Below are 22,321 nucleotides of genomic sequence, written 5' to 3'. Positions count from 1 at the left end.
AAACAGCTTGCTGTGCAGCTGGATCCTGGACTTCTTGTCAAGCAGACACCAGGTGGTTTGTATGGGCAGCAACATCTCCTCATCACTGACCCTCAACAACGGAGCCCCACAGGGCTGTGTTCTCAGCCCACTCCTGTATTCCCTGTACACACATGACTGTGTGGCAACACAATAAAGGGATTTGATTTGATTTTTTGATTTTGAAAATGGGAGTTTATATGTTTTACAGACAAAACTTCGGAAGCTCAGAAGAGATCCATGAGGAAGGAAAGGTTGTCTGGCCAAGAAAATGTGATAGAAGGTTCTAAAGGCTCTCTTAAAGCTGCACATGACATCATCTGGAGATTCTCTAGATTTCCTGGAAAGAGTGATGGATTGATAGGCATTAATTTGAGATGTATAATTATCAATATGATTACTGGTGTCTGTGCAAATAACAATAATCAAAAATGTATTAATTTGGAGTGTTTTGTATGGAGTGTGAACATTGTACAGTAGGCAGAACCTGCCATTTGAAAATCTTGAAATTAATTAATGTATGGATACAGATGGGAAATTTTTATTTGCATTTTAAATGTTATCTATTTATTTTTTACTTAATTTAATTTATATACCCTTATCCTGCAATTAATTCACCCACCGCCTATGTATATAGCCTATTGACAGAGATGTGATGCCATGTACAGTATTCAATGATATGCTTAGAATATGAAAACATGAGGCAGTGAAAATGCGTGTTCACAATACCTCTCTCTCCATCAGAAGTCTCCTATGACCTCCCAGCCATACTCATCATACTTCAAAGCGTCCAGCAAGATCTTGATGCTGTTGTAATCCTCTTTGAGGTGCACCGAGTGAGCCAGGGGAAGAGACGAGTACTTGTTACCATTATGGACCAGCACGGCTTTGAATATTACTTTAGTATAAATACATGTTAATTTGGATTCATATGTTGTTTTTTTCTGACTTTATGTGAACGAAAAGACACAAATTCACCCTTTTTCTCATTGTCACTGTCCTGGACACAAAAGCAAAGTTTGTGGGGAATAATAGCCATTTTCTATATTTTTGAGGCATAAGCCATTAGGAAATAACTTACTACCCAGAAAAAATAAAAAAATAAAATTTGTTACACAGTGTAATCTTTTAATTGCCTTTCCACAGTGATTTACAGTAAATTACTTTTGTGTCTGTACAAATACTATTAATTACCCTTAAAAACATAAACTCACTTTAACACCACATGCTTAATGACCTGCTATTTTAAGGAAAACACTTTGAATGACAACTGACTTCTGTAATTTTACATTAATTTCTTTGTTATCACGAACAGGAAAAATCTGTAAAATGTTATTCTGTAAAAGTACTATAAATTGCCATTAAAAACATAATATTGATGTAATCTCAAATTATAGTTAATTACCTGTAATTTTGAAGGGTAAAACTTACAATTATTTGCAGGACTATGTTTAAAGTGAGTCCGTTAAAAGGGATATCGGGTAATATGGGTCACGCATTACATTTCATACTGGGTTTCCCTTTAAATATCAGGAACCAATCAAAATAGAACAGTAATGAATAATTACCACAATGTCTACATCGTAATATTTTCATTCGCCTGACATCACCATAGTGGGCGTGGTCATGCGTCAACATAACCGGTAACAACAAGCGCGTGGTAAGTAATGCTCTATATAAAAGCCTCCACGAAAATATTATTCGAAAATAAAATAGCGTTCGTTTTGTAATTTTGTTTTAAATTATGATGGTTGGAGTGTCAGTTACAAATAAATGTTGCAAAATTGCTTTTAATTATCTGTAAGGTTATGTTTAAAGGACGACCCACTTGTCTTAGCTTAACATGCTAGATAAAATGGGACACTTGCTTTCAGTTGAAGTGGGACACTTCAGAGCTATTCTGATGAATTAGGATCATTCATTATTCTACTGTGAGAAGTATGTCATGAATAATATTATTCGACCTGATATTTCATATGAACCTAATTGTAGCTGTGGTAGAGTAAACGGGCAATATGCAACCATTAGAAAAAATTTGAGTTGTTATGACTGATAAATCTTTAAAAAGTTATCAACATTATTTAATTAACTTGAATTGTCTAAAGATTGTTTTTGATCATCATTTGAGCAATATATTGAAGCAAAAGGAATTAAACTTATTTCAAACTAGTATAATGTAGGTTTCACTTTGCCATATATGTATTTTATTATTATTGAATAATTATTCTAAAATAATTAATTTCATATAAAGATTCAGCATTATTAATAAGTATTAAATCAGTGACGTTATTACATTAGGATACATATGGTAGCTGTGTTACCAGCCCCAGTGTGATGTAGCAACAGCAAGCAACCATGCAAGTGTGGCCTGTATGATTTGTTTTATGTATTGAAGTTTTGCATTTGTAAGCTGTTGTGTGAAGATAATTCTGGCTTCTTTTAACTTTTCATAGAAAAATGGCACATAACCCAAAGCAGTCAGTAAAATTGCAAAGAAGACAGCAAGAGGACAGAGAGCAAAAAGGAAGAAAAGGTCTCAAGATGAATCAGTGGACAGAGGATAGAATGAAAGGAGCAATTGAAGCATATAAAGAGCAGGTCGAGTCAGGGAGGAAGCCTGTGCTACGCTTACTTGCAAGGACATGGAACGTGCCGAAGACGACCCTTCAGAGGCGAGTGAAAGGGCTTGTTGAGGGATCTGGGCATGCATCTGGAAGAAAGCCATTCATCCCTATTGAAGCTGAAAAGGAGTTAGCCATCCTTCTCACCTCACTCTTACAGAAAGGCTTCCCATTGAAGAAGACTGATGTTCAGTCTTTTGCTTTCGAGTTTGCCAAGAGAAATGGCATCCGAGGGTTTTCTGAAGAAAAGCAAAAGGCAGGCTATTACTGGTTCGAGGGCTTTATGAAGAGAAACCCAGGTCTGAAAATAAAGAAACCAGATGCTTTATCCCCAACTTGTACATTAAAGATCAATGAGGAGGAGCTGGGACCATGGTTTAGAACTTATGAAACCTCCCTCGATGCTTTGGGAATTAAAGATGTCCCGTCACACATTTGGAAGTGTGACATATCAGGTCTTCAAGGCTTCTCTTCTGACCAATTTATTGGGGAAGCAGGAGAGCCCTGCTTTGAGACCACAGCTGAAGAGGAGGAAGAAACTTCCAGCACTGTACTGGCAGCATTCAATGCCATTGGTACATATGCTCCTCCACTTATCATTTTTAAAGGAAACAATGTGAGAAGTGAGTGGTTGAATGGTTGCCCGGAAAATGTGTGCGTGAGAGCATCTGATAATGGCTGGATAACATCAGAGATGCTCGTTGAGTGGGGGGAAATGTTTATTGCACAGCTCCCAAAGGAAGATGCCAGGCCTCACCTACTGCTGCTTGATGGTCAAAGTAGCCATGTCTTCAACCTCAACTTCCTCAGTCTCATGAAGGAAAACAGTGTGGAAGTTATATGCTATCCTGTATTGAAGCCAGCAAACAGAGCTCTCTTTGGGAGTCTAAAGTACAATTGGTGTGAGGTACGTCGAAAATGGAATCAGCAATGTGCAGGGATGAAGTTGCCCAAAGCTCATTATCATTCTGTTTTCATGGAGGCATGGAAGAAGACTGCCACTGTGGAAAATGCCCAAGATGGGTTTAGTGCAACGGGAATGTTCCCAATAAATCCATTTGCTGTCTCCAGTGAAGTGTTTACACCAAGTGCCATGATTGAACATGAACTTCCTCCTGCCACATATAGCATCCTTTCCCATTTGCAAAGTAACACAACACCCACTGAAGACAAGGCACATTCCAGCACTGAGAACAGCTCCGTTATTGGAGAGGCATCCTTCAAAGACTTTATCGTCATGCCAGAAAGAGATGGTATCAGAACACATTCAAGCATAGAAAACTTTCTTTGTGATGAAAATTCAAAACAAAAGAATAAAACAATTCTGAATAAAAGGACAACATGCTCCTACAAATGCAGGGGCTGCTTTAGTAAATATGGCTCTGATGATGATCCAAAAGCTTCTGAAGTGTGGATCAGATGCAGCAATTGTAAGGCCTGCTATCACGAGTCTTGTGCAGTGCAGGATGGGATATATGAATGGGTTTATGATTTGGATGACAATAATCAAGAAACATGATAACAGAGCAAAACCTTTGGTGCTTGTGCAGAACAAGAAAACAATAGTTTAAGTCACAAAATGTATGAAGTCCGAAATCAATGATCTTAGATGAATTTTTCAGTGACAGAAATCTGTTTGTGTTGAATCTAAGGGTATGCACAGTTGTTTTAAATAACCACATGATGCAAAACAGCATTAACACATTAAGAAAGTTTATGTATTATTATTATATACACAGAATAGTGTGATCAAATGTTGTATGTTATTTGTTTTTTTTTAAAAGACAGGAAACAGATTTAAACATTGACATGCACTTGAAGATGATGGAACATGGTTTAAGCCGATATTTTATTTAAACTAAGCAATTGAGTTCCCTGTGAAAAATATGCTACAGTGATTACTGCACATATATAAAAGACTATTATCCTCTTCCAACCAACCAACACATCCCATTTATTTCCTGTACAATATTCTCATTTTAAACACTTACATACTAGAATGTAAGAATACAGAATGTGTGACTTGAGTTTGTGTGGTGTATTTCGGTTTCTGTTCTGTTAAAGGTATAGTTCACCCAAAAATGGCAATTTTCTCATTATTTACTCACCCTCATGCCATCCCAGATGTGTATGACTTTCTTTTTTCTGCTGAACATAAACAAAGATTTTTATTAGAATATCTCAGCTTCGTAGGTCCTTTCAATGCAACTGAATGCTGGCCAGACCGTTGAAGCTCCAAAAGCACGTAAAGGCAGCATCAAAGTAATTCATATGACTCCAGTGGTTTAATATAGTATGTCTTCTGAGGCGATATGATAGGTGTGGGTGAGAAGCAGATTAATATTTCAATCCTTTTTTACTATTATTCAGATTTATAGTAAAAAATGATTAAATATTGATTTGTTTCTCACCCACAACTATCATATTTAATAATCTCTGTTTCTGCTTCTGTTCAATTAAATTGTGCCACTATTTAAGTAACTGTTTACATTTATTCTTTAAAAGAAATACTTGTAATTGCGAACTGTAAGTGCCTTGTCATGTCTCTGTTTTTAGACCACCATGCAGGCTTTTTGTTTTGCGTATAATAATAAATGTTGATTTAAATTCTGATTTGATTACTGTGGAGTTTTATACGTAGGAACTGTTATTTTATTTTACGTGTATACGACTTTTATTTTGAAATGTGTATCGGAAGTTATAGAAATGTTATCGTGTTCACATCCGCCTTCACGTTGTTCGCTGTTGTCCTAGTAGCAGCAGCTCGAGGCTCACTGAGTTACAAAAACCGCGAAGAAAAGCAACAATGTAAGTAGGAACACTCCAGTCCAAAGACAGATAGGACATAATACACTTTTATTTGAACAAGCTATAATAAACTTGAGTTGTGGTTTGACCTACTTAATAACTAAAGGCTGGAGGATCTCGTGCATGTTTAGTCCTTCCTGCAGCGCTTTGCCGTTTCTTTAGTTACTCTTTGTGCATATCTGGTATTTAACCTGAATGTTTTCTTGGACATATTCTCTCATATTTCAGAAATATTCGCCTAAATAAAATATTTCGACACATTTTAGCGGTTAATGTAAGTTAATTATCCTTGCGGGAGGAATGTCGTTATGTAGCTTCTTCTTTAACCATTTATTTAATTAAGTTGTTTATCGTTAGAAATTAATTACATGTTCATTAAACTTTATGGCATGTTCAGGCTAGTAAAGGAGCTTCGTGTAGAAAGGTTGTGGGACGCTTCTTCAAATTTTGTCAGTTCGCTCATTGCTGTCCCATATATTTTTTTCCTTTCCCTCATCTGTTCCGAAACTGAGGATAGTTCAGTGTTAATGCCACGTCTGCACAGCTGTTATTCTTTATGGTGTGCAGTTCATATTTCAATTCATATTTCTGTATGTAGAATAAGCCTTTGAAACTAAATGAAAAGTGACTGTTATATCATTCTCTTAAGGGGGTCATGACGTGCCTTTTATATTATTTTGATGTTCATTGAGGTTCACTAAACATATTAGTTACGTTTGTTTTGTTTTATTTTTGCACTAAAAACTGTCTTATGTTTGTAAAACATGATCACTTTCCACCCTCATTTTGTGCCCGGTTGCATAAAGCACCTTAAGTAATTTTACCTAATTTTCCCTTAAGATCACCCTAAAGTTTCCCTTTAATTTAATGTTGTTGCAGAAAACAACTTTTAAGTTTTACTTAAGTGTCTTTATAGGTAAAACGTCATAATCCCCTACAATTTCCCTTAAATATTAATTTTTTACTAGTATTCCCTTAAGTGTTGCATGAAGCCCCTTAACTGCCATTTTCCTAAGTAAACTTTAAGGGTAGTAAAACTTCACCTTAAGTTTTTGCTAAGAGCTACAAGGTTTCTAAAAACGAGAAATGGCAAAGTTTCTAGAACCAGTTGAAGAGTACAGCATACCTTCATACATATAAAATGTTTCGCAATAGGGAGAGCAATTTAGACCATCTTAGCGATAATAAACGTGCAAGATTACTATGGGGAAAAAACATGATGAAAGGCAATCTAATATCACATCCAGCACATCAAATTCACCTCACTGCTCACTATCAAAGGTGTCTTCCTGAAGTGAACACTCACCAGCCATAAAAGCAGAATCCTCCATTAATTGCGCTGTATTAAACTCTAGATGTTTTTTAATTCTCACAGAAAAAAATGTGTACACAAAAAAAGTGTTTAAATCTATTAATTTTGATGATTGTACCTGAGAAACAAATGAAAATGTAAAAATATGTATGCAGTAATCTGGAGTAATCACAAACAACTGTAATTGGTGCATCCAGAAAGTTATAATATTGAAGCGTCTGCCTGTTATCTAAGAAATATTATTTTTAAACAATGCCATTTCAGTTTTCCAAAACAACAGCTTTTGAATGATTTGTTTCCTTAAGAATATATATTTTTTCAGCGTAGCTTATCAAGTGTGAAGCTGTTACACCTACTTTCATTTTTGGCCACCTTATATAATCTTTTCTAGGGCTGCACAATTAATTGAAAAACGAATCACGATTACGGCTCTCACAATTATGTAATCATGAAAAGTGACGATTACAGCGTTCAATTTAAGTCTACTCCTGTTGCTTTAATGGTTTCTATTTAGAATGTGTTTTTGTAGCGGTTGAGTTTTATCCAATCCCAGACATGTGCTTTGAGCAATGAAATGGCAATGGCCAATCAGAGACGCAGTGAGTCTACAGTACAGTCCTATCAGTAATGACAACCAATCCTTATGCGCAAGTTTTGAATAGTCTGACGTCCAGATACTTGTTTTACAGTATATTTCATTTCGGTTTGTGATGGCAGACGACAATTAGTGCTAAAGAAACATCACATGACACTCAAAAAGAAGCTGTAGAACAAAGGTGAGGAATTTTGAATTATTTTCAGTTCATTAAATGTAGCCCCGTTTTATTTATCATAAGTAAACAACCCACTAACGGGCAACACGACAAAACTAAAACGATCCCTGACCGTTATAATCAAGGTACAGACAGGGACTAAATAAGTGATTTATTGTGTTGTTTAAACAGCTGTATTTATTATAAGAGCATTTGTGAGTGCAGAACAGGAGAGTTTGAATATTGTTGGGTTGCTCGATTTTTGTGTGTACAAAAAAAAGAATAACAGTTGTATTCAACAAGCTCCAAAGTAGCTTGTTTTGAAGTCAGCTTGTTTTGGACATAGAAAAAGTCTTGAACTTCAAATTTTACAGACCATCGTCATTGTTATCGCGTCTGCTCAAATAAATGCCTATTTGACCCACAATTGCTGTTGGTAGATTTACATTTGAACAAATCACACAAAATCGCAAACAGGCTGATGTTACTTTCCAAAATGCAACCGCTGTGAAAGATTTGACAGATATGATTTAAGGATGAGCTTATGTGAACAAGATCACAGTACGGTATTTTAAATGCAGTAAGGAAGTTCAATTTAAATCGCCTGTTCAGTTTGACTATTGAATATGTCAAATGTTATTATTTACTGTATGTGGACCAATAATTTAAGCAGTAAAGACACATTGCATGTCTGACGGTAGTTTTATGCCAATTTTTTCAGGCTTTGGAAGCGTGTTCAATGTGTGAGGATGTGTATACACACCGTAAAAAAATTGCTGTAAATTTACAGCCAAATTCCTACAGCAATCTACTGTGATTCTTAAATACAGTAGTTTGCTGTTAAAAATTTTGCATTCTGGGAGATCAGTTGCAGTCTCACTGTGAAGTGACTAGTTTTACGGTAAATAGCTGTTCTATGCAAGGCATTAGGGGAAAATGAACATTTAAAATCATGATATCATCTTGGTGAAAGATGTAGTGACATTTTTTAATTTATATTTTAACACCCCCACCCACATGGTTAGTGTTCATGATGTTTCTGACCAACTCCTCTGTTCTTTATCATCTCACATCAGCCTTCACTTCTCTGTCTAATGAGAAGTCAAATAAAAATCAACCTCTGAAGCAATGTATATATTAAATTTACAATTTTGCCAGGATTGAACAGTGTATTTGTTATAAAAAAAAAAATTAAAAAAACATGTACAAAGGTTTTATTCAGATTTAACAGAAGTATTAGTTTAATTAGTGCTGTTGTTTTGTTATCAATAGTTGTGTTTTTCTTTGGAGTCACCATTATGGTGATTAGTGTTCTCTTGAACTGGCATCTTGGACTTTCTTTATTATTATATTATGTTCTTCCAGCCAGTCAATTTATGTTTAAGTAAAACACAAATTTTTGCACTGTGCTACTTGGAAGACAAAACCTAAGGTCAGACTGAATATCTGATTCTACCTTGCAAATGACACTATATTTGGCAATAGTGATGCATTACACATAAAGCAAAAACAGTAAATTAAATGGAACAAAATTAATGTTTGATGTTTCTGATAAACTTACAGCATAACTCGAGTTGTTATCAAGACACACACAGAAATCAACTCTCGGCATACAAAACGCAACAATGGTGACAATTAACAAACATACTTTTACGTAAAAAAGTAAAAGCTGAACATTAAAATACAAGTAACTTAGATTACAACAAAAACAATGTCAAAATCAACCAGTAAATAGTAAAAAATCAAAGTAATTTCTTCATGCCGCAGTGCATGCTGGGAACATAGCTGTTAATTTCAACAACAGTAGATAGTATGTAATTTGACAGCTCCGGGGGTGATGGTCAGACTCACGTTTATCGTCGAAGGAATGAGCGTTACACCGAGGCCTGGACTCTGGAGCGGGATCGATTTGGAGGTGGAGGGTCCGTCATGGTCTGGGGCAGTGTGTCACAGCATCATCGGACTGAGCTTGTTGTCATTGCAGGCAATCTCAACGCTGTGTGTTACAGGGAAGACATCCTCCTCCCTCATGTGGTACCCTTCCTGCAGGCTCATCCTGACATGACACTCCAGCATGACAATGCCACCAGCCATACTGCTAGTTCTGTGCGTGATTTCCTGCAAGACAGGGATGTCAGTGTTCTGCCATGGTCAGTGAAGAGCCCGGATCTCATTGAGCACGTCTTGGACCTGTTGGATCGGAGGGTGAGGGCTAGGGCCATTCCCCTCAAAAATGTCCAGGAACTTGCAAGTGCCTTAGTGGAAGAGTGGGGTAACAACTCACAGCAAGAAATGGCAAATCTGGTGCAGTCCGTGAAGAGGAGATGCACTGCAGTACTTAATGTAGCTGGTGGCCACACTTTTGATTTTGACCACCCCTTTGTTCAGGGAAACATTATTCCATTTCTGTTAGTCACATGTCTGTGAAACTTGTTCAGTTTACGTCTTAGTTGTTGAATCTTTTTACGTTCATACAAATATTTACACGTGTTAAGTTTGCTGAAAATAAAAGCAGTTGAAAGTGAGAGGACGTTTGTTTTTTTGCTGAGTTATATATATATATATATATATGTCAAATTTGAGGGGGCGGTCTACAGGTCTCCCCCTGCTGCTCAGAATCCTGTAGGAAACACTGCACTCTTATTTACTTTTAAATTGGTGTTCCACGTACAGCTTTAAAAACATCTCTCCAGTTAGTTGTACTGAATTTTCAATGTCTAATTGATCGATATTAATTGAGTCATATTGAATCGAATCGAGGCATCTGTGCTGATACCCAGCCCTAATTAACAAACATTATTACAGTATTTAATGCTTAAAATAAACTGCAGCCTATAACCACCTAGTGTTCTGAAGAACCTGCAAGCATGGTTGCCTGCTTAGTGACATCACAGTAATTTCATCTATTAATCATCTTTAATAATCGCAATTACAATATCAAGGGCAATAATCGACAATTATGATTTTTGTCGTCATCGTGCAGCCCTAGTCTTTTCCATAACAACAACCACTGTTACCACTAGCCATTAATGTGTGTACATTTTCACTATTGGCTTGTCTGTTTCCAGAAGACCTTTTAATACCAAATCAAGTTCAGTTAAGCTCTAAGATTGGTTCCAAAAATGATAAGCTCTACCTCAAATGAATTTCTGTTAAATTTGTTTCTGTTCCTAATTGTCTTATTTGTAGTTTTCGGTCACACAGTACAACTTGATGTTTTAAATTCTCTCCTGGCAAAGAAAGTGCAGTGCAACCCCTGTCTTTTACATCAACATATAAGGATCCAAATTTGATTCTAATGATTTTTCCTTCAAAGCTCAATTGTACTTTCCCAATAAATGGTGCTAATAACTCTTCTTGGTACTTGTAAATCTTCATTTTATGGTCTAATTGGTCAGTGTACCAAACTGAATCTTCATTGTAAATAATTTTGCTTCCTTTACTTGATTTGTACCATTTGGAGTTCACTGTCTTGCTTTCCTGTGCCACTGCTAACTAATTTCACGAGCATGCTCAAAATGATTGCACCAATTGTGTTTCTGCAGACCTGTTTCATTCTGGAGGAGCAATCTTTTCTCTGCACTGAAGTGTCTTTTGAGATCCAGGCTTGTATCGATGGATTGTCCTTCTGGGGACTTTTTAAATCGCTTTGTTCCTCTCTTTTCCCACTGATTTTAATTTCCGGCATTTCTAAACCATGTCCCAGAAACTGACCAATGTTGATGCTCAAAAAGGCGTTGCTGTTGGCCGTGTCCATTTGGTAGCTGCTGAGACTTTAAAATTTAGCGTGTGTAAGACACACACTGATCCCTACGGCTCCTCTTCCCAGTCCCATAGCGGCATGGCTGGTTTGATTGGAGGGGAGGGAAAAGACTGGGACACTCAGTTGTCCCATCGAGCGGGCAGCCACATTAGCAATACAATGAAACTCTTCGCCAGCCTAGGTCTGTCACCAGCTGACCTGGACGCCCTGGCACAGGTTCCAGAGGAGAACATCAGCGTGGAGACCTTGCCCCAGCTTATCCTGCAACTGAAGAACCGCAAGATGGAAGCAGGCCACCACATGGCTAGCGAACCGTCAAGACTTTCTTCAGAGACTTCCTACAGAGGCAGCCGAGAGGATTGGGGCGACATGCAGGTTGGAAGACTGGACCGTTCCATCGGCCAGAGTCAAAGCCGTTCACATGGTGACTTTGGTTATAGTTCCATGTGCGATACGTCTGATCGAGGGTATGACATGGTAGATTATGGCAGCAGTGGTGGCAGAGAGGGACAATATTCTGAGCTTTCCCACGACTCCTACCGCAGCCTTGGCGTGTCCACGTCATCGGCATCTGACAACATGTTCATGCAGAGAAGAATGGGCGCCCCGTCCCAGGGAAAAGTGCAAGATTTCTTGGGAGTCATGCCCCCTATGTTTCCCTATGTGTGTGCCCTTTGTGATTTTGATGTTCACTCTGTCATGGTGAGTATTTAAAGTCGCTTGCCTCTTGCACACACACTTCCTTTCTTGTCCAAGTGTCCCTCATGTTTGAGAACACCTTTTTTTTTTCTTCTTATAATTTGAGTCAGTGTTGCTTAATATTGCATAAAATTTGATTGAAGAACACAGTGGATGTCTATAGTATACACTTGGTAAAGAGGAGTGGTCACGTACCTTATACACAATCCAGGCTCATTTCTGAACTCATTTGTCATTAACACTTACAGATAATAATCAAAGCTGAAGGGTAGCTTAGGGATAATTTGACAAAAACTTCAACTTGTAGGGGGCCTGGGTAGCTCAGTGGTAAAAGACTGGCTACCACCCCTGGAGTTCGCTAGTTCGAATCCCAAGGTGTGCTGAGTGAGTCCAGCCAGGTCTCCTAAGCAACCAAATTGGCCGGTTGTTAGGGAGGGTAGAGTCACATGGGGTAACCTCCTCGTGGTCGCTATAATGTGGTTCATTCTCGGTGGGGAGTGTGGTGAGTTGAGCGTGGATGGCATGAAGCCTCCACACGCGCTATGTCTCCGTGGCAACGCGCTCAACAAGCCACGTGATAAGATGTGCGGGTTGGCGGTCTCAGACGTGGAGGCAGCTGGGATTCGTCCTCCGCCACCTGGATTGAGGCGAATCACTACGCGACCACGAGGACTTAAAAGCACATTGGGAATTGGGCATTCCAAATTGAAAAAAATAAATAAAAAAATCAACTTGTCAAGGCAGCTTTGGTCTAATAGGATAAGGTTTTTGCTTGTTTAGTTCTAGCAGTAATTCTACAGTCGGATACAAGCCATAATGGTGCAGTGTTCAGGATATTTATTTGATCCTTTCCTGTGTTTGTGAAGGAATGGACTCGGCACACAACTGGGATTCGTCATTCCGAAAACTGCAGAATCCTTCTGCAAATGTAAGTGGACTGCTGTTTCTTAACTGGTAAACTGTCCTGTTCAAATGTTTAAGCCACGCTGGTAGACTTTTGGAAACATTTTACGATCTCACAATCCTAAACTGTTATTTGTTTGGGGGGTTCAAATTGGCTTCAGCTCCAGTTTGTGCTTTTCCAGTTACAATATCCTTTGGATGAATCATTATCCAATGCATGGTGATAACCATAAGTGTTGAATTGAATAACCTTCAAGGAACAGTTAAACTGAAACTGTAAATTCTGTCATCCTTTTTACCCACCATCATGTCTTTCCAATCCCAAATAACCTTCTGTAGAACACACAAGGGGATGTTTGGCAGAATGTTGATTCTCAACCTTTTTATGCTATGAAAGTATACAGTGTCCATGGCCTATGGAGCTCCAAATAGGACAAAAAAGCCCCATTAGATTCCAAATTACTCACTTTGTGTGGAACCTAAAATAAAGCCATTCTTCAGTTATTATCTTCCCCTCCAATATAGTTCTCACATCACACTTATGCGACATAAAATAATGCAAATAAGATTTGAGAACAAGTCTTTCAGTGAGTAACGGTTAAATTTCAGTCTGTTCCTTACACAAAGCCACTGCATTTATGGTGATTTTAGCATCCATCCCCTGTCACTTTCATTGTATGAAAGTTTTTTTTATTATTATTATTTTTTTATTATTTGTTTAGAGCAACATGAGGTTAATGGTGACAGAATATTTATTTTAGTACTTGTTTGCTGGGATCAAATCCCATTTGAAACTATTAAGTGTATTAAAATGGATTCTTCCACTGAACTTTCTGTCTTTAGGATTTTAAGCTCAAGAATTGTAAAGCAACTGCAAACTGTTTTCTGTTGTTGTACAGGTACCCGGACTGGGATCCTCACTTGCCCTCGGCTCACATGTATGTCACTGTCACATTATTTTTCAAAATACTGAGACATTTTTTGAATATCTGTGTAGAAAAAAGTAGAGATGGTACAATATATCGAATTTAGAAATATTGTGAACTAAAATAAATGAGGAACCATATTGAAGTAAAATTCGATATTTTGGATTTGTTTTCCGTCCATGTGATCATAAATGAAATGACCTGTCAAACATCAAAATCTCACTTATTTTTCTACACTATTTACAGAGCTCGCACAAGGTCCTGAAAGTGCTTGGATTTAGCGTTTAGAACTTAAGTACTGGAATACCTAGATAATCACCTTGTATGGTTGAAAAGTGCTTGAAATTAAAATGGAGAATTTCTTCTGTGTAATGTGTGTCCATCAAAGATTAGATCTACACACTCCAATTTCATAGAGTAATATGTCTTTTAATATCCTTGTTGATCAGAAAGTAAAAATAAACATGAATTTTTATTCATCACATAGCATGGAAGCTGTAAAATAACCGTGCAGTGTCTCTTGTTAATGTGCGCTGAAAGCACTGAGTTGCTCGCTGAATTGTCGCCATTCTTAAAGAGACAGTAAAAGTTTAGCGTTATAATGCAAATTAATGTAAATTGTTGGAAATTTTACACATTTCAAACAGTGACCACTCATCATTAGTATTTATGCAGTTTCATGACAATATTAATTGATAGAATAAAGACTTTTTAAAAAATCTAAAATGTGATCATAATAATGATAACAAACAAATAATAATAATAAACAAATACATATTTTCCTTGCATAAAAATATGTCCCTGAGCTTTTGGAAGCCCAGGAGTGCCATTTTCAAAAGAATGAAGGAATAAATTATCAATTTTTAATTTGAAAATATAAACTTGAATAAGTCCATTTATAATTGGACAAATAAGAAGATCATTATATTTAACAATAAAATTTTGCATTAATAAATCATATTTATTTCATGGTTAAAATTTCATTAAATGTAGCAATAAATGAGTACATTAATGAGTCTTTTAAATGTACTTTTTAATGCACTTTAAAAGCGCCTTTTAAATTGCATTTTAAAAAGGTATTTGGCAATTTCTTAATTCATTTGCCAATTGCTTTTCTTCATCCATTTGCCTATGGCTTTTCTTTTTCGTTTTGTTTTTCCTTTTCTTTCTCCTATTGAGAATCAAGTTAAAAAAAAAATGCCATTGAACTGTTGATTCGTGGGAGCAACCAATGAACTTTTAATGAAACTCAGTTAATAAGACACACCCCCTCTCCCATGTGCCACTTGAAGAGGATGTAAGACGGCCTGTCATTGGACAACGGTACAAGCAGTTTACGTGATATTACTGGATCTGTGAATCCCACGCATAATAAACGGTTGCTAAGCATATCAGATGTTAATGGTGGCTCGTTTAATGTTGCTGTGAAATAATGAATGCAGCCCTACCTGAGCGTGCACAGTGATATGTGTCCAGGATGGGATCTGATAATCGTGATGCTGTCAACAGAACCAGCCTCCCGACCTGCGGCCCAAACTGAAACATGCGCAGGAAACGCCATTTGCCTCACCCTATATCACCACTTGAGATACCGATGAAGAATACCACCAGATCCTGTGCTAAAGCACCTCCATGATGTTGGCACCTCATATAATTAAATCTTTACCAAATGTATACCATTCAGAAATTAATGGTTTGTGCTGGTTCAGTGTTTGAGATATTAGATGTTATTTTTTTGGCTGTGTGATGTCACTTTCCAGCCCATGAGGTCCAAATCGCTCCAAACCGGTGCCGTTCATTTGTGCTCGCTTTGTGCTGAGTTGTGCCGTTAAAAGAAGCACTAAGTATTTCCCTTCCTTAGATATAGCAAGAAACTTTCCGGGAGCAGTGACGTCACTCCAGATCGCTCCAAACCACTGTCGTTCATTTGTGCTCGATTTGTGTGTCAAAAGAATCATCATAATGTTTTCCTTTCTTTGTATTTAACAAGATAGCTTTTGGGAGCCGTGAAATCGTGCAGGCTAAACCCCACGTCAATCACTCTCACCTGTCTTCATCATTTGTGCTCGCTTCTAGTTTGTGCCGTGTTTGGTATCATTGAACCTTTCGTTTTTTGGCAAAGATTTAATCTGTCACCCCATCTAACTCAAACACATCTCTCTTTCTCTGTCAGGAAATATCAGATTTTGTCTAATATTTAACCCAGGGATGAAAACTACTCACCTTTCAGCTAAAGTGACCTTTTCTGAAGCTAATCTGCCCAAATTGTTTGGTAAAATTTCTAAATTGTCCTTATTAAAATCACTTTAAATGGTAACATTTTAAGCTTAAAAACTTAAACTTGAAACTCAGTTATTCTAGATTGATCTACAGTAATAGCAAAACATAGCAAGATACAATATAAATAAAATATTCTTTTAAAGTTAGTAAATAAAATTACGTTTTTTTTCTCAAACTTAGAACCTTTTGATCTAAAGTCTTATGGTCAAACGCTTAGGATTACAGTGCTTCACTTTTTCCACATTTTGTTATGTTACAGCCTTATTCCAAAATGGATTAAATTCATTATTTTCCTCAAAATTCTGCAAACAATACCCCATAATGACAACGTGAAAGAAGTTTGTTTGGATGAGGAAAAGCAATTGGCAAATGAATTAAGAAATTGCCAAATACCTTTTTAAAATGCTATTTAAAAGGCGCTTTTAAAGTGCATTAAAAAGTGCATTTAAAAGACTCAATGTACTCATTTATTGCTACATTTAATTACAATTTAAACATGAAATAAATATGATTCATTAATGCACAATTTTATTGTTAAATATAATGTCATTTTTAAACATGAATTAAATAAACATATTTAAATGTGTCTTTATTTGTTCATTTATAAATTGGTTTATTCACATTTTTATTTTCAAATTAATAGATTGATAATTTAATCCTTCATTCTTTTTTAATTGGCACTCCTGGGCTTCAGCAGGCATGGATTGACATGGTAAAAGAAAAGTCAAACAATAAAGAAAAGCAAATGGATGAAGAAAAGCAACTGCCAAATGCTTTTTAAAATGCAATTTAAAAGATGCATTTAAAAATGACTTATTAATGTGCTGTTTTATTGCTTAATATAAGTACATTTTAAAACATTAATTAAACACAATGTGTCTATTTATTTGTCCATTTATAAATTCACATTTTTATTTTCAAATTAATAGATTGATAACGTATTCCTTAATTATTTTGTAAATGGCGCTCCTGGGCTTCCATATGATCTAGACTAGGGATAGAAAAATGTACAGCTGTCCCTTGCATGTTATAGAGGAATTTTGATTCCAACCCTTCATATTTTTCAGGACATGTTCTGTTCAGTTAAATTGCTTTGTCCTGCACCTGATCAGCCTGAATGTACCAGATATATTTTAAGGTTTATTTATTTGTGAACTTTCTTACAGTGAAAGGTATATGATAAACTCTTATTATTTAAACTGTGAGCATTTATAATGTATATTACAAAACTTCATTCTGATGATGAGTAAATAGATTTAAACATTTTCAAAAAAATTAATTTCTGTCATACTTTGTCATTTATGTGTTGTTATATTGTATCGTGAACATCATATCGTACATCAATCTGATTTGTTAGATAACCTTACTATCCCACCCTTAGAAAAGCGCATTAAAAATTAATTTCTCTTAGGGCGACTTCCCTTTCACTGGACACAAAGAGTCGTCAAGATGGATTGCTGGGAGCAGCTCCAGTGGGTGCTGGTCTACAAAGATCAGGGATGAGCTCCAGCTGGGGTAATATATCTTTCTGAGGATGTAGTCTGATAAAGCAATTTTTTTTCTTTTTTTTTTTTTTTTAGCGGACATCCTTTTTGCTGTCTTTTTACAGAAGGACTGTTTTGATGAATCAGCAATCCACTTTCATGAAATTGTCAAACTGCAGAATTCAGAACAGTAGAAAATGTTTATTTTGTCTTTCTCTGTGGATTTCACTCATGGCTTACTGAGTTCTTTGGTGAAAGCTCCACTAAGTCACTTTTTTTTTTTTTTTTTTTTTTTGCTGCTACTATATATATATATATATATATATATATATATATATATATATATATATATATATATATATATATATATACACTATATTGCCAAAAGTATTCGCTCACCCATCCAAATAATTGAATTCAGGTGTTCTAATCACTTCCATGGTCACAGGTGTATAAAATGAAGCACCAAGGCACGCAGACTGCTTCTACAAACATTTGTGAAAGAATGGGCCGCTCTCAGGAGCTCAGTGAATTCCAGTGTGGTACTGTGATAGGATGCCACCTGTGCAACAAGTCCAGTCGTGAAATTTCCACAAAGTGGAAGCGATTGGGAATGACAGCAACTCAGCCACGAAGTGGTAGGCCACGTAAAATGACAGAGCGGGGTCAGCGGATGCTGAGGTGCATAGTGCGCAGAGGTCACCAACTTTCTGCAGAGTCAATCGCTACAGACCTCCAAAGTCATTTGGCCTTCAGATTAGCTCAAGAACAGTGCGTAGAGAGCTTCATGGAATGGGTTTCCATGGCCGAGCAGCTGCATCCAAGCCATACATCACCAAGTGCAATGCAAAGCGTCGGATGCAGTGGTGAAAAGCACGCCGCCACTGGACTCTAGAGCAGTGGAGATGCGTTCTCTGGAGTGACGAATCACGCTTCTCCATCTGGCAATCTGATGGACGAGTCTGGGTTTGGCGGTTGCCAGGAGAATGGTACTTGTCTGACTGCATTGTGCCAACTGTGAAGTTTGGTGGAGGGGGGATTATGGTGTGGGGTTGTTTTTCAGGAGCTGGGCTTGGCCCCTTAGTTCCAGTGAAAGGAACTCTGAATGCATCAGAATACCAAGAGATTTTGGACAATTCCATGCTCCCAACTTGGTAGGAACAGTTTGGGGATGGCCCCTTCCTGTTCCAACATGACTGCGCACCAGTGCACAAAGCAAGGTCCATAAAGACATGGATGAGCGAGTTTGGTGTGGAAGAACTTGACTGGCCTGCGCAGAGTCCTGACCTCAACCCGATAGAGCACCTTTTGGATGAATTAGAGCGAAGACTGCGAGCCAGGCCTTCTCGTCCAACATCAGTGTCTGACCTCACAAATGCGCTTCTGGAAGAATGGTCAAAAATTCCTATAAACACACTCCTAAACCTTGTGGAAAGCCTTCCCAGAAGAGTTGAAGCTGTTTCAGCTGCAAAGGGTGGGCCGACGTCATATTAAACCCTATGGATTAAGAATGGGATGTCACTAAAGTTCATATGCGTCTAAAGGCAGATGAGCGAATACTTTTGGCAATATAGTGTGTGTGTGTGTGTGTGTGTGTGTGTGTGTGTATATATATATATATATATATATATATATATATATATATATATATATATTACCAAAAATTATAAATTGTACTTTTGACAAATATGTTTGTAAAGATGTACAGCTATATGAGAAGTCATATTTTACTTAAACTTGTACAGCTATGAAGAACTCCAAGATGACAAATACTTTTCTTATGAAATATTGGCTAATTGTTATCACTCTTTTTAAGGGTCTGATTCCAGTATGGGAATGACAAATAAAAGTTCGTCATATGCAGCAGCTCCAAAGGTAAAAATATACTGAAGTTATCTGATGGCAAGTGTCAAGGCTCTATTCCAGTTACCGTTTCTTTGTTTTGAAATGTTAAAATTGATCTTTCAGTCTAGTTACCTTTATTTACGTTTTCTTGAATGGAAAATACACCTGCAATTTGTGCTGCTGAGAAACACTGACATATATTTAATTGGAGTGGTCTTTTCAGTAATGGCAGCTTTTGATGTCAGTGGATAAAGTTAACTTGTCACTTGGGCACTCATCAATTTTTTTTTTTTCCTAATTTTAGATAAGAAGTAGAGTGGTTGTGGCAAAATACGACAGGAAACCACTTTCATCAAACACTCTGTTTGCTTTTGCTAAACCCTTTGGCGCCATCCGTGAGCATCTTGTGCTGAATAACAAGGTAATAGCCCATAGCTAGCTATACATGTAATTCGTTCAGTTTTCTTTAAGCCTGTTTACAGTGGTTTTTTTTGTTTTGTTTTGTTTTTTTTTTTGCTCATTACAATACATTATTTTTTTTAATTTGCAATATGATTGCACATATTTGGTATACATTGGCCCCCAAAAGTATTTGGACACTTTTGTCATACTTTAAAATGTATGAATCATTGCATTACATGACAAAATATAAACCAAGTGGAATCTACAAACAAATGATGCTAGACCTTTTCTGTGTACTAATAGCTGCTTTAGCTACTTTTTAATTACTTTGAATCTGCTGGTCTCCAAGGTCATTTTAGTGGATGTTTGAGATCAGTTCCCCTCAAGTTCACACAGGTGCCCTTGCAGAGTGACCACAGTTGTAGTTCATCACACAACTATTGTTTTATAATGTGAAACCAAACAGACTTCTTTTATTCATTTATTTTTAAAGTGTGTGTGTGCTGTTGTGTGTCTAAATCATTTTTGGGGTCTCTGTGTATTCTTAATAACATTATGCAGTTGCAGTATTTATTTAATTTTTTATTATCCCTGTATTATTTTTGAAAGGCTTTCCTTGAGCTGCAGACACATGAGGAAGCTTTGGCCATGGCTAATTACTACCAGCGTAAGCCTGCCATTTTAAATGGGAAAGAGATACGCATTTATTTGTCAAAGGAACTGCTGGTAATAAAGGTAAGATGATAAAGGCATAAATTATTTAGGTTTTCAGCGTTAGAAAGAAGCTAAGAAGATTGGCTATTAAATAGGTCAGTAAAGCTTATTTCCTTTTATCAATTCAGAAATCTGGAAGACCAGACAGAGGTGCTAGACCTGTGAAGGGAGGAGACAGCCAGGTGGTGATTTTCTCCTTCACCAGCCCAGCTGAAGTTATAATTTATTGTTGTTAAATTCTGTGAACTGTTCCTCTTCTCTTGGGTCTCTTTGTCTCCTTGTGACAGAACAATCTAGCCACTATGGACCCAGTGGAGGAATCCACTCTCCGCTCCACCCTGTCTCAGCAGGAAGCTTTACTGGGACGTCAGCAGGATCAGATCTCTGCTTCTAACCGGGCTCTGGAGATGATGGCGTCGCAGCTCGCCCAGCTCACCTCTGTCGTTCAACAACTCCGGCAGCCTCCCGATGCCGGTCCCATCCTAGTGGATCAACGTCTGGACTTACGTCGCTGCCGTTCTCCACCTACCCGGGCAGCTGACCACCATACCCAGTCCACAGTTTCAGCCAGGTCACTGGAGTCACGGTCCGACACAGAGCCCATGCAGGACGGGAGGGCTCGGATTTCTCATAAGGAGAAGCGGCGACGCCTCATTCAAGGACTCTGTTTTTATTGTGGCCAGTCTGGTCATGTCAAAGCTTCCTGTCCAGTAAAAGACACCGGTTGTCTGTAGGCAGGGGGTTACTGGTGAGCGCAAAACCCCAGGATTATTCACGCTTCTGGCATCCTTGGGGTGCGTGGGGGGGTGTACGCTCACGGTTCCGGTGAGTTCGTTGGTCTGTTCTGTTTGTTTTGTTATTTCTCTCCCTCATGTTTGTCAGATGATGTCGGTATGCGTGATCACCGTTTCCATGCCACTAATTAGCGTGCTTGCAGTACCTGTTTCTCCACTGATTCACTGCCCATTTAATCGCTTCGTTGTGTCATGTTCTTTACTAGATTTTTGTTTGGTGTTAAAGTAACTCACCTCGCTCTCTCTGCCTAGTTGGTCCTGTCTCGTGTATCTGTTTTGGTTGCCCGTCTCTGCCCGCGTGTCGGGAGTGTGGTTACCTTCCAGTTTACTGTGCACTTGTTCTCTGCACCCACAACTCTTCAACGGAGGATTCCTCATGGATCTGCTCTTGACTACCACGATGCATACACTCGCCTGCAAACACACTCTTCATGGAGGATTCCTCAGAGATCTGCTCACTGCCCGGCCACGGTGCAGTGACGAACACGCCTCTCACCTTCTTACTGCAGTCAGTGTCTGGTTCTCCACGCTTCACCAGCCCAGTTGTTGTTATAATTTACTGTTAATAAATTCTTTGAACTGTTCCTCTGCTCTTGGGTCTCTTTGTCTCCTTGTTACAGAGTGGACATGTAGATGGACTCCAGTTCAATTGCTGTCGATTCATTTAGCTATGATTCAAGACATTTCTAGCTTTTCCCACACATTTTTATGTCTGCCTTCTGCATAGAATTTTCTTCTGTCTTCACGGGAGCAAAATCAGAAGTGCTGCACGCATGCTGCTTAGAGGAAACATTGGAAGGAAAATGCCCATCAATGTAAAAAAATATATATATATTTGTCCCTACCAATAATTGTGATAAATTCATACATATTTTATCACTGTTGGTCATTTATTTTCACTTTACAAAATTTAAGCTCCTTGTTAACTTGTTGCTCTTCATGACTGGGCAGATGGTAAAGCTCAGATCTAACTAGTTTTGGGTTATAGCTGTTCCCATTT

At 37.6% G+C, this 22,321-nt stretch overlaps 2 protein-coding genes across 5 annotated transcripts in view; both read left to right on the top strand.

Annotated features, from left to right (window-relative positions):
- The first annotated feature begins 1,642 nt into the window (after positions 1–1,642).
- Positions 1,643–22,321, top strand: part of LOC127413479 (uncharacterized) — a 35,539-nt gene continuing 14,860 nt past the window's right edge. The window contains exons 1-2 of one of the 2 annotated variants that reach the window (XM_051650667.1): positions 1,643–1,678; positions 2,472–3,852. In XM_051650667.1, the coding sequence (XP_051506627.1) occupies positions 2,476–3,852 (1,377 nt within the window). In that variant the 5' untranslated portion in view covers positions 1,643–1,678; positions 2,472–2,475. Of the gene's footprint in view, positions 1,679–2,471; positions 5,024–22,321 lie in introns of those variants that run through there. The other variant, XM_051650668.1, reaches the window with a different exon arrangement.
- Positions 5,356–21,905, top strand: LOC127413478 (matrin-3-like). Of its 3 annotated transcripts, XR_007892597.1 has the most exons (11): positions 5,356–5,447; positions 11,057–11,976; positions 12,840–12,901; positions 13,776–13,814; positions 17,494–17,597; positions 19,383–19,441; positions 19,716–19,832; positions 20,423–20,548; positions 20,656–20,709; positions 20,815–21,352; positions 21,574–21,905. XR_007892597.1 is itself a non-coding variant. In XM_051650665.1 (10 exons), the coding sequence occupies exons 2-10, from the start codon at positions 11,209–11,211 to the stop codon at positions 21,259–21,261; spliced, it is 1,776 nt and encodes a 591-aa protein (XP_051506625.1). In that variant the 5' UTR covers positions 5,356–5,447; positions 11,057–11,208; the 3' UTR covers positions 21,262–21,905. The 3 variants fall into 3 exon arrangements, 2 of the variants coding, with proteins under 2 accessions (XP_051506625.1, XP_051506626.1); XM_051650665.1 differs by having other exon boundaries at positions 20,815–21,905; XM_051650666.1 differs by lacking the exon at positions 20,656–20,709 and having other exon boundaries at positions 20,815–21,905.

The sequence above is a fragment of the Myxocyprinus asiaticus genome, chromosome 22 (assembly GCF_019703515.2).
Source record: "Myxocyprinus asiaticus isolate MX2 ecotype Aquarium Trade chromosome 22, UBuf_Myxa_2, whole genome shotgun sequence".
In the NCBI taxonomy this organism is placed as follows: domain Eukaryota; kingdom Metazoa; phylum Chordata; class Actinopteri; order Cypriniformes; family Catostomidae; genus Myxocyprinus; species Myxocyprinus asiaticus.
Note: the sequence above shows the minus strand (reverse complement) of the source record. Positions and strands in the feature narration are given on the sequence as shown.

What these genes read in the sequence shown, in the direction of transcription:
- LOC127413478 (XM_051650665.1), top strand. Translation starts at nt 11,209, where the DNA reads ATGTCCCAGAAACTGACCAATGTTGATGCTCAAAAAGGCGTTGCTGTT. An exon ending in TTGATGTTCACTCTGTCATG is followed by an intron (nt 11,977 to 12,839) that starts GTGAGTATTTAA and finishes GTGTTTGTGAAG; the next exon opens with GAATGGACTCGGCACACAAC. An exon ending in CATATGCAGCAGCTCCAAAG is followed by an intron (nt 19,442 to 19,715) that starts GTAAAAATATAC and finishes TCCTAATTTTAG; the next exon opens with ATAAGAAGTAGAGTGGTTGT.